General features: G+C 33.5%; 1 protein-coding gene across 1 annotated transcript in view; it reads right to left on the bottom strand.

Moving 5' to 3' along the window:
* Positions 1 to 205: 205 nt before the first annotated feature.
* The window catches only part of LOC143085233 (extracellular matrix protein 3-like), a 67,595-nt gene continuing 52,841 nt past the window's right edge, over positions 206 to 14,959 (bottom strand). The window contains exons 18-24 of the mRNA XM_076261470.1: positions 10,907 to 11,006; positions 8,246 to 8,549; positions 7,211 to 7,338; positions 6,362 to 6,617; positions 5,436 to 5,617; positions 4,910 to 5,056; positions 206 to 4,436 (exon numbers count right to left, since the gene is read on the bottom strand). Coding sequence (XP_076117585.1) covers positions 4,029 to 4,436; positions 4,910 to 5,056; positions 5,436 to 5,617; positions 6,362 to 6,617; positions 7,211 to 7,338; positions 8,246 to 8,549; positions 10,907 to 11,006 — 1,525 coding nt within the window. The 3' untranslated portion in view covers positions 206 to 4,028. The remainder of the gene's footprint in view (positions 4,437 to 4,909; positions 5,057 to 5,435; positions 5,618 to 6,361; positions 6,618 to 7,210; positions 7,339 to 8,245; positions 8,550 to 10,906; positions 11,007 to 14,959) is intronic.

The raw sequence follows: 14,959 nt of genomic DNA, 5'->3' as shown, positions 1-14,959 counted from the left end.
TGAAATCTAGGTCAAAACCTTATTTTAAGTTCAATTCATTATGAATATGCATACTAAGTTCAACTTGGATTTGACTCCAAACGACCTCAATCCTTATATTTTGATATATGATAGAAGAAGGAATGGGTGCACAAACTCGAGAAAAAAAATTATGTTTCCCTACTACCTTAGGTAGGTCATAATAAAACACAAATATTTCATTATTTTTTTATTGTAAAACAATTTTATTGCAGTTGTGACTGTATCCACAAAAGGTAGACATGATGTGAATGCGTAGATTATTATGAGTATTCTTAACAAAAACATAATTAAACATGTTAAAAATACAAAACACTTAAAAGTAACAAAAGCTACATCACCATATTAGGCATGTACAGTCAAACCATGGCATTCAGCACTTCTATTAGAAATATTTAAGACAAAATATTGTTAAAAATAAATATTAAATTTGGTGCATAGTGAACAGTAAAAGCATATACTTGGATGATGGATGTGGAGGAAAAAGATATAATTTCTAAATGTACAAATATGTCACTATGTGTTAATGGACAATCATTTTGTGTATTGTTTTATTTATAAAAATTGTATATAGTATTACTTTTATTTTTCAACCAAAAATAAAAATAAAAAATATTTAGAAAAATCCTTCAAATTTTTCAGTTTGTTGACAAAATGATAGATGTTTATAACCATACATAAACACTAACCTTGCAGTGACACAATTCTTTCTTGAATGACTATGTGGATGCTTTCTGTGATAAATAATATCAAATGTACGTGGCTCAATAGTCATAGCATAGTAAATATTACAAGTATAACTAATTAATAAACAAATAATGTATCATAATTTTCATCTGATTTATTACAAAAACACAACCACACATACACAACAGTACAATGACATAACAATGTAATATACAGTTTACATACACAATGAATGGTTTTTTAATGAAAATTTGAAAATGTTACTGATTAACATATATATCTGAATAAATAATGATAAATTTAATTGTGTCCTGATTGTTTATTTAAAACACTGTTATCCGATGCACAAGATTGTAACAAATAAGTGGATTTTACACATGCAAAAAATAAAAAACATATGGCACAATGTTTACACACGATTAAAAAAAAACGAATAATTTGTAGAAAAATAAACATGATGCATGGTATTTAAGGAGTGCAAATAACATTTCCAATTTCTGTGTGAGCGAGAGCAATCCTAAATGAAAACAAAAATACTTTTACAGCAATATAAAAATATGTTTTCTACATGGACATGAACAAAAACTTCTATTCCCAACTGACCTTTCTAAGTATGGGCATGGGAATATTTTTTTAAGTAATTTAAGTCCACGGTTAAGAATCAATGATGGAAACTTCAATTGCAAGTTTAAGTTTTTTTTAATTCACCTCTAAAACCTTAGAACCAGAGAGCAAAGCACTGTATATAACACAATTTTTTCTAAATAAAAGATATGAAACTACACAACAAACAAATAAAAACATTGCACTTTTGAATGGAATGGGAATGTTCTATACTAAAAAAAAATATATATTAAGCATGGAATTCTATGTGAGATTAATAGATATATAATTAAATATTTTGCAGGGAAATGAACATTGTGATTAGTTCTTTTATCAGTCATATTTAACTAGTCTTTATCTTGCGTTTAAAATATTCCCGATTTTTCAACTCAACATTTCATGAACTACCACTTTAACCATATTCCACCAATTGAAACGTTGTTTTTCTCATGTTTCCTGGATCCCTGTCAAAACTGAGCAAACAATTCATGGATACCAGGTTCTAATACTCACAAAAACTAAACTTGATGAATGAAAGTGCACAAGATTAATTGCATAGTAATTACTAATTATAAAATACTATCATTAAATACTTTTCTAGCATGATCAATGTTATTAAAATATACATGTTAAAAAATAAATGATGTTGAGTATTTCTTTAATGGATTACTGGCAATTAAGTTTTGATTTTTTTGTATCAAAATAATCTTTGGTATAAACAGAAAATGAAATAAATAAAATAAATACATCCTGAGCATCTATTCAATAAAGCACTTGTCACAAGCACTTGTCACTTTCACACACTTTCCCGTACTATTATAATTGGTAAAATTTAAAAACCTCAACATATATTAAACCAATTACCCACTAACATAGCTAAAATTTCAAACATGCTTAATGTTTGAAATAAAGCTTAACAAAATTCAAATTTCAAACAAACAGAAATTGTAAAAAATACCAAATTAAAGCATTTCTGTGATTAGAGACCAAAAGGTTATGGCTTGGTATGTAGAAAAGTGGCATTGGAATATTGCAAAATAAATAAATAATAATAATCAGTATGTTTTCCGGCAAAATTCGGGAACAGTTTGAGTATAATATCATCATACCAATAATTTAGAATATGCGTAGATATTACCCAATAGGGTTCAGATGCTCCAAATTCTCAAATACCTTGGAAGGTTTAAAAATATAAATAACCCGATATAAAGGATAAGATTGTCAGAGAAATATTGCTTTCATTATTAAGTCTTCTTCAAAACTATGTTAATCTATATTTGAACACTTGAACTTGATAAGAATGAGTAAATCCATGTATCAAAAATACTGAAATAACTCTAGAAAAAGAATATATACAGTGGAGTCCCCGGTGTCGGCGGGGCCCGTGACATCGCGCATTAGCTGATTTCGTCATATCAACACAGTAACACATACAAAACCGTTCTTGTTATTGTTTTAGCCTTCCACAGGGATAAAAAAGAATAAAATTGATAAGTTCAAGAATTAATTAATAACTGCAATCCCGTGATTTACCATATTTGGCCAATTTCCATTAAAAAAATTACATCATCAGATTATTTTTGTTTTATTTAAGTCAAATTAATATCAGATTGAAATGTTTTTTGCTCTGCATCCTTGGAAGTGTGTTTGGTACAAACTCAGCTATATTTCGTAGTATAAAATCTTTCCTTTATTTCAAATAAGCTATTTTTGGAAGGCATGCGCGAAATCACCGGACATTGGAGGAACTCTCAGAACAGGGGTTTTCCTAATTTTGGACACACATTACACAAAATCTAAAGGATGTAACCATACAAACAGAAGATTTTATGAAATAAAAGTATGTTATAAATGTGTTCACACAAAATTATCCAATTTTTGGTTTTATCATTTGAATGAAGTGAAGTCATAAGTCTTAGGTGCGCGGATACACCGGACTGCACCGTAATGTACAAAACAATGGCACTTAAGAATGTTACGATCTGTTTAACTTCAATTCTATATGGAGCATATTGGAATTTATCAATAAAGTGTCAAAAACTGTGTAATTAAACATTCACCAAATATGTTTACAGGAAAAGAAACACATTTTACATACCTAATTGAGTTCAAAATTACAATTCATAATTTTTTTATAGCTTCCTTATTTATAATATATGAGTATTTTACCCTCTATTCTCAATGCTATAGTTTTACACATTCTCAGTATTAAACATCAGTTTACCCTTTCTTTTAAACATTCAATATCATATTTTGAGATCAATTGCATATAAAATTGGATTCTTATAATTACCACCACAGTTGAGAGACTACTTCAAATTCCATTGTACATAAAAAATAATTATAGTGTTTTACAATGTGACATAATACATACAGCTGATCTGATACAAGCTAGCCACTCTTGATGAAAATTTTACCTGACCATAACAAGTCAATGATGTTTAATCAGAAACAACAAAATTGATCTCTGTAATTATTATTTAAAGATATTAAACAAAATAATCTTATTTTGGTCTTATCCAAACATAGTTGATCATGATTTAACCTCATAATTTGTTATGTATTGCATCATAGATATAAATACATGGTTTCTGTAAAAATTTTCCAACTTCTGATCTCTGATTAGCAGGTTTTGTCCAACCATAGTTTATCATGATTTAACCTCACGATTTGTTATGCATTGCATCATGGATATAAATAGGTTGTTTCTGTATACACTCTCAGACTTCTGATCTCTGATCTGGAGATTTTGAATCTGGTAGATGAACCACCATAACTTTTCCTTTCCTATCAACCACCGTGATCGTACTGGTTGGTGACGGTGGCGGTGATGACCTCTTCTTATGTCTTCTAATCAAAAAAATTAATAGAATTAAAATAATTATTAATAGAATTGACAGGCCAATCAAAACTGGCAGAAGTGTTGTGTTAGATTGTTTCTCATCCACACTTCTAGAAAGGTTCAGATCAGCATCAGGCTGAGGCCTTGTTGTTGTTCTGATCCTGATCATGTTTGTTCCAGTCCCTGGTTGATTAATGTTCTGACCTTCAGATGCAAGGTCTCTCTTCTGTCGGTCTGCTTTTAATGAGTAAACAGAATGCAAAAACCAAACTCTTTCATTATTAGCCTGAAAAACAATTATAAAATTATAATAATATGTTCTTTACGATTCAACACGAAATTTATAAATTTAACGAATTAAATGAATTTGATTAAAGATAAAATTCTGCAAATCATGAAACAAAATTGTACTGACCCAAACATGAATTTATCGATAAATGAACAATTTGTTTAAAAAAACTCATCATGGATTTAAATTCTATACGTCAGATGTACAAATCTGCAAAATCTGAAGGCGATGTAAAATACATTAAAAAACAAAAGAGGCTCTTAAACTTGCAAAATAAAACCAATACCTTTCCTTTAAACTAAATTATCATTCATACTATGAAAATGTGAAAATTTGAATTTTATAGGACCTTAAAAGCTCAGTGCAGTTTTGAAGGGAAATTGTCAGTATGCAGGTGTATGATTCAATTCACAGAAAACTGTTTTGTAGTGTGCAAGGTACCAAAAGTAACATAAATAATTCATACTAACCTCAAACAAAGGTTGAGTATCAATAGAGAAGCCATCAGCTCCGGGTTGTTGTACTAGAGATGTGGCTCTAGGATCGTCTCTGGCTAGCAGAACTTTAAACTGTATCCCGTCCACACTGGTATCCACAGTATCTGGTGCTAATGGATCCTACAAAAATCAAATGAGAGTTAAACATATAGATATCAATCGTTGTGGTTCATATCTTAGTTCTCTGTAGGAGAACCGGAATGATTTTAAATGTTAATTAATTGTAAAATTGAGAATGGAAATGGGTCAGGTTTCAATCCAGTCAAGCTACAATATTGGATAATTGTGCTAACAAAACATTTTTTCTCAAAATTTCATATTTTCCAACTTATATAAAAATGTGATATGTTATGTTTAACTAAATGTAAAATTTCATTCCGTTTCAAGCAAAGTATGTTAGGATTTGTGCTTACACAAGAATGTTTCATGGATAGGCTGACTGGCAGATGGAGAATTAACACACCACGAACAGTCATTGTTTCAAACCTGTATTACTTACAAGTATTTTCAAGGACTGTTCAAGTTTATCCCTTGGTCCAAGACATCCATATAGGTCATTTTCTGGGTCATATCTAGGTATATAACCATCTTTTCCAGAACATATAAATACTTTGTCTATACCAAGGTTAATTGTCTGTCCAAGGTCAGCTGATGAATCTATTCTACCATAAAGTGTATCACCTGAAAGGAAATAACATAGCTTTACCATACTGAAGGGCTAGACAGATATATGGTGCAAAAAATGGTTTATATTTTGTAAAAAATACTTTGTAAAGTTGTAAACTTTGTTACATGAATCCCCTTCTTAACTTCAACTTCATTGATGTAGCTCGGAAATCGAAAGCTTACAACAATGTATGCAAATAAATGTTTGAAGTTTAAATAAAAAGAAGAATGTGTTTGAGGACACAAATGCCCCCTCAAGCTTTGCAACTTTTGGCAAATTTAAAAAGAGGTGTGTTGTGGTTCTTAGCATTGGATGTGAGTTTCATAATATTTGGATGAGGAAAACTTTTAAAAGTTAAGAGTGAAGAAACTGAACAGACAGAAGGTCAGTCAAGGGTAACACTTAGTACAAAAACATGCATTATTTAGGTCAAATCTAGATTGATCACTTTTCCTTGGTTTACATCTTCCCAAAGTAATCAGTGTTCTTTGAAACAGTTCAATTTAATTTAATGCAGTGTATTACACATGTTTATCTCTTGAATTCATGCATACTTGTTTACCTTTAGAAAATAAATATGTAACAAAAGTTCAAATCATCTGACACTGTAGATTGTTACTTTGAATTGGAAACACAATGTTATGATAGTTTTGTTGGACAGGATTACTTCAAGTGACCATTGTTAGATATGTTTAGCAAACAGAAATCATTTTCCTCCTGTTTACACAAAAATATTTTTTTTAGCTGAATGATAATACCTGGAGAAAAAGCCATGTCAACATCTACTTCATCTTTTTTATCAGACAGCCATAAATCTCTTTTCCTCATCAATCTAAACTTGGAATTTAAAGTGTACTTAGATGGCACTGGATCACTGACTTGTTGGAATCTGATTGGTAGGTCAAAGGTCATTATATGTTGTGGTTGACATTTGATTGGAGGATCATATGCCTGTCTTGCTGATGTTGTACACGGAACCAGATTGATTTTGTATAATCCAGAATAATCCTTCATCTGCAATAGAATTAGTCATAAGAATATTCCTACTTATATATGGCTAAAAAAATTAAATTTGAGGTGACTAAATGTTTTTTTCAAAGTAAGATCAAGTAACAAAATCTTACCCACTGTTTTTAAGCTATCATTGGTTAAGCAGATTTTTTTTTCTCGAAAACATAATGAAAACTGTACCTTGACCTATAATGGTTTACTCTTACAAGGAGTCTCATTGGGGGGTTCTGATCCCGGATCCCGCCTAATGTTTTGTCAGATTCCCGTATCCTGCTTACACTATGTACGAAGCAATTCTAATTTTTTGTAATTTCCTGTGTCCCGCTAGACTTCATTTCCGGTTTTCACAGCACAATCATTTGACTTTCACGTATCACCCTTACAAAAAAATCGGCAATCCCGCTTCACGCTTAGACCCCAATGAGACCCACTTACAAATTGTAACATAAGATAAATTAGGAGCAAACTGGACAAGTGTTACAAAACAATAATAGAGTATTACAGTATATTGGCATTTTTCATTTTAAAAAAAATAAAAAATTGACAGTCACATTAATATCAAAATTCAAACAATATAAATAGAAACATATACATACAGAAAAGTCAGATTCAAACTGCCAAAGTTGGTCAGCCTTATCATAAGTTTTAGAGCTACGCAGCATTCTCAAGGTAAAGGTCATTTTAGGATTCTCTATACATGATACAGATGACTGATATAGAGAGTCTACAAAATAGTAAATAAGAAATCATAAATTAATATTGTCATTGGTTGTCCTGTATCATAGGCACTGTACCTACTATATGAACAACATATAATGATCATTGTTAATAAAAGGTAATAGTATGTCTCTACATTTATATCTGTAGTGTCTAGTCTGTCATGCAAGTTTCAATCTTGCTGCCTGTTAATCGTCTTTTGTTCTTCGTCAACTATGTCATGCAACACATGACATAACTTTTAGAAAACCAACTTGTTATTCCAATAATTCTTTATGTTCTCTGAGAATCTATCAAATTTAAGACCTGCAATTAAACCCTCATTCCTTGGTTATGGTTATTTTCTAAAATCCATTGCAACTGTTTTTTTCATCCATACCTATTATATATAATTCATAAACACATCTTAAAAGTATAAACACTTGTATGTTCATTGCTGTTTCCTTTTTCAAATTTTTTCTTTATTTTAATCTGCCTAACCATATAACACTAGTGGTATTCAATTTGCTCACCTGTTCCTGTTTAAAAGAATATTTGAAGTTTAATTCTATATCCATAATTCTGTATGTGTGTTCCTATCCCAAGTCAAGAGCCTTGAAATTCAGTTGTTGTCTTGTGTTCCTGTGTTACATATTTGTTTTTGTTAATTTTTTTGTAAATTAATTAGGCTATTAGTTTTCTTAATTGAATTGTTTTACATTTTTGATTTCTGGGCCTTTCGCAGGTGACTACGCATGCGGTATGGGCTTTGCTCATTGTTGAAGGCTGTACAGTGACATAAAGCTGTTATGTTTAGTGTTATTTGGTCTCTTGTGGAGAGTTGTCTCATTGGCAATCATACCACATCTTCTTTTTTATATTTATATGTTTATTAAAAATATATCATACACCAAAACATTTACTGTATTACTTACCAGGATAATTCATAACAAATTGTCCCCTGAATCTAGCCTTTGTTCTGAAGGTCACTACCAAACGGTTGTTAATAATTTTCATACTAGCAGGAAACAATGACCCTTCCAACCCATCTGTGTCAGATGACCTTGAAGACGATATCCCATCATCCCACATAACAGCTGTATTATACACAAAGGTCATCTCTAATTCTGTCTGTGTGTCTATATGTCTCCATCCTCTGTCTCCAGACAAAGCATGGTAAACGTAGGACACATATAATGGTAGTCTCATAGTCATGAAGGACTGCTTGATATTAAGGGGCTGAAACATAAAATATAGAGAGGTAATCACATGGTCTTAAAGGATTGCTTGATATCAAGGGGCTGAAACATAAAATATAAAGAGGTAATGGAATGGTCATAAAGGACTGCTTCATATTGAGAACAAAACATTCTGTCACATAAATACATGTAACGAAACAGAGATAACCAACATAAATACATGTAACGAAACAGAGATAACCAACATAAATACATGTAACGAAACAGAGATAACCAACATAAATACATGTAACGAAACAGAGATAACCAACATAAATACATGTAACGAAACAGAGATAACCAACATAAATACAGTGAAACCTGGGTAAACCGAACCCTGATAAAACCAAATTTCAGTTTAAACCGAACAATTTTCAAAGTCCCACAAAATTTTCCTATCAATTAACGTTAATCTAACCTGAAAAAACCGAACCCTGTCAACACCGAATTCCGAACGCTTTTTGAAGGCTCGTTAGTAAATTTGTATATAAAAATTACCTGTCAAAATCGATCGATAGCAATCAAAACAATAAAATATAATAATTATTTGCATGATTTAATTAAACAAACACAGGATGACAGAGTATCCCCCAGGGTATTTTAGGTTAATGAACTTGTGATTTGTTATTACACACTAATTAGCATGTCTGTATCCATTATAAAGTGATTTTTTTTTGTAAAGAAACGTTCAACTGATCAGCTACCCCAATCGCCCATAATGACAAGAAAGGAACTTTCCCTCAGATCAATTAAATACACCTTACTCAAATAATTACGGCCACAAAACCGTAACTGTCATTCTGTAGCTAAACTGTTTAATTAAATAATAGTTTTAAAGTCTTTCACTGGATTAGAAGTCGTGCAACACAACAAGGTCAATGAAGTTCGATTGCTGGATTCCCTTTAGAGGCCCTATATATTTGATTTGTATGCTCCCGAAGATTTCCGTTAGCTATTTAGCAACGATTAAGTCCGAGAATAAACTGGACCCCTGCTGCTGTTTCACTCTTATCGTTTGCCGAAGTAACAATCAGCTGGTGACCAGTTTAGTCCGAGAACTCGTGTGTACAATGACGTTCCCGATTCAATTACGGAATCGTCATTCAACAGTGACTGTGATTCTGAATTGGTCAGTGAATTAACGGATGAGAAAATAATTATAAACATCAAAATCGCTCCAGGTCGGACATTTCACAACGAGGAGCGTGATTGACGGAATGGCGTTTGATTTTAAAACAACAATGTAGCAATATGTCTATCTTCATCTTTTTTTTTTTTACATTTACATCTAAATCAACACAAAAATAAAACTGTCGTCTGTTGTGTCACCTATTATCCCTTGTCAGTAAATACCAAAATTATTTTGGTGTCGACTTCCGTTTACCTCTACAATCCGAACACCTGTGAAAACCGAACAAAACACAAAGTCCCGTGGGTGTTCGGTTTGAACAGGTTTCACTGTACATGTAACGAAACAGAGATAACCAACATAAATACATGTAACGAAACAGAGATGACCAACATAAATACATGTAACGAAACAGAGATGACCAACATAAATACATGTAACGAAACAGAGATAACCAACATAAATACATGTAACAAAACAGAGATAACCAACATAAATACATGTAACGAAACAGAGATAACCAACATAAATACATGTAACGAAACAGAGATAACCAACATAAATACATGTAACGAAACAGAGATAACCAACATAAATACATGTAACGAAACAGAGATGACCAACATAAATACATGTAACGAAACAGAGATAACCAACATAAATACATGTAACGAAACAGAGATGACCAACATAAATACATGTAACGAAACAGAGATGACCAACATAAATACATGTAACGAAACAGAGATAACCAACATAAATACATGTAACGAAACAGAGATAACCAACATAAATACATGTAACGAAACAGAGATAACCAACACTTTTGTTCTTGACAGCAACAATTCAATAAATACATCAAATATTTGAACCTTTACATGAAGGCATTAGTTCAAAGGCAATTTTTTTAAAACTTATAACTTAATTTTTTTATCAAGGTGCTCCTTGATGAAATCACATGTGCTAATTGGTGGAGTACATCACCATTTTTCAAATCAATTTTATAAATGTTGGGAGTAGTCCAGAGACATAGACCATTAAGGTCCTGACAAGGTAGAATAATAAAGCTAATGCTAAGATCATATTATGGGTTTCATTAAACTTCGTCTTTCTTATGAATGAATATAGTTATAAAGAAAATCTAAAAACACATTATGAAACCCTTTATTACTAAGTAGTAACAAATAAGGCCTCTTGGATCAATATCAAAACGAAATATAATATTTTACCTGTCCATCTGCAGCTATCTTGCCCTCACATACAGTCACAAGAGATGTCATATCAAATATACCCTGAAACTTCCACTGGCAGGACTCATAATCTAAATTACTGACAAAAATAAACACAAACATAACTTAATAGTAAGATGTATGTAAAACATAATAATTCAATGTGATCATTGACCAAATATTCTGTTAAAAAATTTACATATGTGTTGTCATTTATACATTCGTGATGATATTTAAATAAACTTGACAAATAAAGCTCTTACTTATTACATCACTATTTATCTTATATTAAACACAATCCTTCAAGAGCAATGACTTTGTTTCAAGTTTTCAGTGGGGTTTGTATTGATTGGTCATCAAGTTGTCAGTGGGATTTGTATTGCTTGGTCATCAAGTTTTCAGTGGGGTTTGTATTGATTGGTCATCAAGTTGTCAGTGGGATTTGTATTGCTTGGTCATCAAGTTGTCAGTGGGGTTTGTATTGTTTGGTCATCAAGTTGTCAGTGGGATTTGTATTGCTTGGTCATCAAGTTGTCAGTGGGATTTGTATTGCTTGGTCATCAAGTTGTCAGTGGGATTTGTATTGCTTGGTCATCAAGTTGTCAGTGGGATTTGTATTGCTTGGTCATCAAGTTATCAGTGGGGTTTGTAATGCTTGGTCATCAAGTTATCAGTGGGGTTTGTATTGATTGGTCATCAAGTTTTCAGTGGGGTTTGTATTGTTTGGTCATCAAGTTTTCAGTGGGGTTTGTATTGTTTGGTCATCAAGTTTTCAGTGGGGTTTGTATTGTTTGGTCATCAAGTTTTCAGTGGGGTTTGTATTGTTTGGTCATCAAGTTTTCAGTGGGGTTTGTATTGATTGGTCATCAAGTTTTCAGTGGGGTTTGTATTGCTTGGTCATCAAGTTTTCAGTGGGGTTTGTATTGATTGGTCATCAAGTTATCAGTGGGGTTTGTATTGCTTGGTCATCAAGTTATCAGTGGGGTTTGTATTGATTGGTCATCAAGTTATCAGTGGGGTTTGTATTGATTGGTCATCAAGTTATCAGTGGGGCTTGTATTACTTGGTCATCAAGTTTTCAGTGGGGTTTGTATTGCTTGGTCATCAAGTTATCAGTGGGGTTTGTATTGATTGGTCATCAAGTTATCAGTGGGGTTTGTATTGAGTGGTCATCAAGTTATCAGTGGGGCTTGTATTACTTGGTCATCAAGTTTTCAGTGGGGTTTGTATTGATTGGTCATCAAGTTATCAGTGGGGTTTGTATTGAGTGGTCATCAAGTTATCAGTGGGGCTTGTATTACTTGGTCATCAAGTTTTCAGTGGGGTTTGTATTGCTTGGTCATCAAGTTATCAGTGGGGTTTGTATTGATTGGTCATCAAGTTATCAGTGGGGTTTGTATTGAGTGGTCATCAAGTTATCAGTGGGGCTTGTATTACTTGGTCATCAAGTTTTCAGTGGGGTTTGTATTGATTGGTCATCAAGTTATCAGTGGGGTTTGTATTGAGTGGTCATCAAGTTATCAGTGGGGCTTGTATTACTTGGCCATCAAGTTTTCAGTGGGATTTGTATTGCTTGGTCATCAAGTTTTCAGTGGGGTTTGTATTGCTTGGTCATCAAGTTTTCAGTGGGGTTTGTATTGCTTGGTCATCAAGTTTTCAGTGGGGTTTGTATTGCTTGGTCATCAAGTTTTCAGTGGGGTTTGTATTGCTTGGTCATCAAGTTATCAGTGGGGTTTGTATTGATTGGTCATCAAGTTATCAGTGGGGTTTGTATTGTTTGGTCATCAAGTTTTCAGTGGGGTTTGTAATGCTTGGTCATCAAGTTGTCAGTGGGGTTTGTATTGCTTGGTCATCAAGTTTTCAGTGGGGTTTGTATTGCTTGGTCATCAAGTTTTCAGTGGGGTTTGTAATGCTTGGTCATCAAGTTGTCAGTGGGGTTTGTATTGATTGGTCATCAAGTTTTCAGTGGGGTTTGTAATGCTTGGTCATCAAGTTTTCAGTGGGGTTTGTATTGTTTGGTCATCAAGTTTTCAGTGGGGTTTGTATTACTTGGTCATCAAGTTTTCAGTGGGGTTTGTATTGCTTGGTCATCAAGTTTTCAGTGGGGTTTGTATTGTTTGGTCATCAAGTTTTCAGTGGGGTTTGTATTACTTGGTCATCAAGTTTTCAGTGGGGTTTGTAATGCTTGGTCATCAAGTTTTCAGTGGGGTTTGTATTGATTGGTCATCAAGTTTTCAGTGGGGTTTGTATTGCTTGGTCATCAAGTTTTCAGTGGGGTTTGTATTGATTGGTCATCAAGTTTTCAGTGGGGTTTGTATTACTTGGTCATCAAGTTTTCAGTGGGGTTTGTATTGCTTGGTCATCAAGTAACCAGTGGGGTTTGTAGTGCTTGGTCATTAAGTTTTCAGTGGGGTTTGTATTGTTTGGTCATCAAGTTGTCAGTGGGGTTTGTATTGCTTGGTCATCAAGTTATCAGTGGGATTTGTATTGCTTGGTCATCAAGTTGTCAGTGGGGTTTGTATTGATTGGTCATCAAGTTATCAGTGGGGTTTGTATTGTTTGGTCATCAAGTTTTCAGTGGGGTTTGTAATGCTTGGTCATCAAGTTGTCAGTGGGGTTTGTATTGCTTGGTCATCAAGTTTTCAGTGGGGTTTGTATTGTTTGGTCATCAAGTTATCAGTGGGGTTTGTATTGCTTGGTCATCAAGTTTTCAGTGGGGTTTGTATTGCTTGGTCATCAAGTTGTCAGTGGGGTTTGTATTGATTGGTCATCAAGTTATCAGTGGGGTTTGTATTGTTTGGTCATCAAGTTTTCAGTGGGGTTTGTAATGCTTGGTCATCAAGTTGTCAGTGGGGTTTGTATTGCTTGGTCATCAAGTTTTCAGTGGGGTTTGTATTGCTTGGTCATCAAGTTTTCAGTGGGGTTTGTATTGCTTGGTCATCAAGTTTTCAGTGGGGTTTGTATTGCTTGGTCATCAAGTTATCAGTGGGGTTTGTATTGATTGGCCATCAAGTTATCAGTGGGGTTTGTATTGATTGGCCATCAAGTTATCAGTGGGGTTTGTATTGTTTGGTCATCAAGTTATCAGTGGGGTTTGTAATGCTTGGTCATCAAGTTTTAAGCGGGGTTTGTATTGCTTGGTCATCAAGTTTTCAGTGGGGCTTGTATTACTTGGTCATCAAGTTTTCAGTGGGGTTTGTATTGCTTGGTCAGCAAGTTTTCAGTGGGGTTTGTATTGCTTGGTCATCAAGTTATCAGTGGGGTTTGTATTGATTGGTCATCAAGTTATCAGTGGGGTTTGTATTGTTTGGTCATCAAGTTTTCAGTGGGGTTTGTATTGCTTGGTCATCAAGTTATCAGTGGGGTTTGTAATGCTTGGTCATCAAGTTTTCAGTGGGGCTTGTATTACTTGGTCATCAAGTTTTCAGTGGGGTTTGTATTGCTTGGTCAGCAAGTTTTCAGTGGGGTTTGTATTGCTTGGTCATCAAGTTTTCAGTGGGGTTTGTATTGCTTGGTCATCAAGTTTTCAGTGGGGTTTGTATTGCTTGGTCATCAAGTTTTCAGTGGGGCTTGTATTACTTGGTCATCAAGTTTTCAGTGGGGCTTGTAATGCTTGGTCATCAAGTTTTCAGTGGGGTTTGTATTGCTTGGTCATCAAGTTATCAGTGGGGTTTGTAATGCTTGGTCATCAAGTTTTCAGTGGGATTTGTATTGCTTGGTCATCAAGTTTTCAGTGGGGTTTGTATTGCTTGGTCATCAAGTTTTCAGTGGGGTTTGTATTGCTTGGTCATCAAGTTTTCAGTGGGGTTTGTAATGCTTGGTCATCAAGTTTTCAGTGGGGTTTGTATTGCTTGGTCATCAAGTTTTCAGTGGGGTTTGTATTGCTTGGTCATCAAGTTTTCAGTGGGGTTTGTAATGCTTGGTCATCAAGTTTTCAGTGGGGTTTGTATTGCTTGGTCATCAAGTTTTCAGTGGGGTTTGTATTGCTTGGTCATCAAGTTTTCAGTGGGGTTTGTATTGTTTGGTCATCAAGTTATCAGTGGGGTTTGTATT

This window comes from Mytilus galloprovincialis, chromosome 8 (genome assembly GCF_965363235.1).
Source record: "Mytilus galloprovincialis chromosome 8, xbMytGall1.hap1.1, whole genome shotgun sequence".
Taxonomy (NCBI): domain Eukaryota; kingdom Metazoa; phylum Mollusca; class Bivalvia; order Mytilida; family Mytilidae; genus Mytilus; species Mytilus galloprovincialis.
This window is presented reverse-complemented; position numbering and strand designations above follow the sequence as displayed.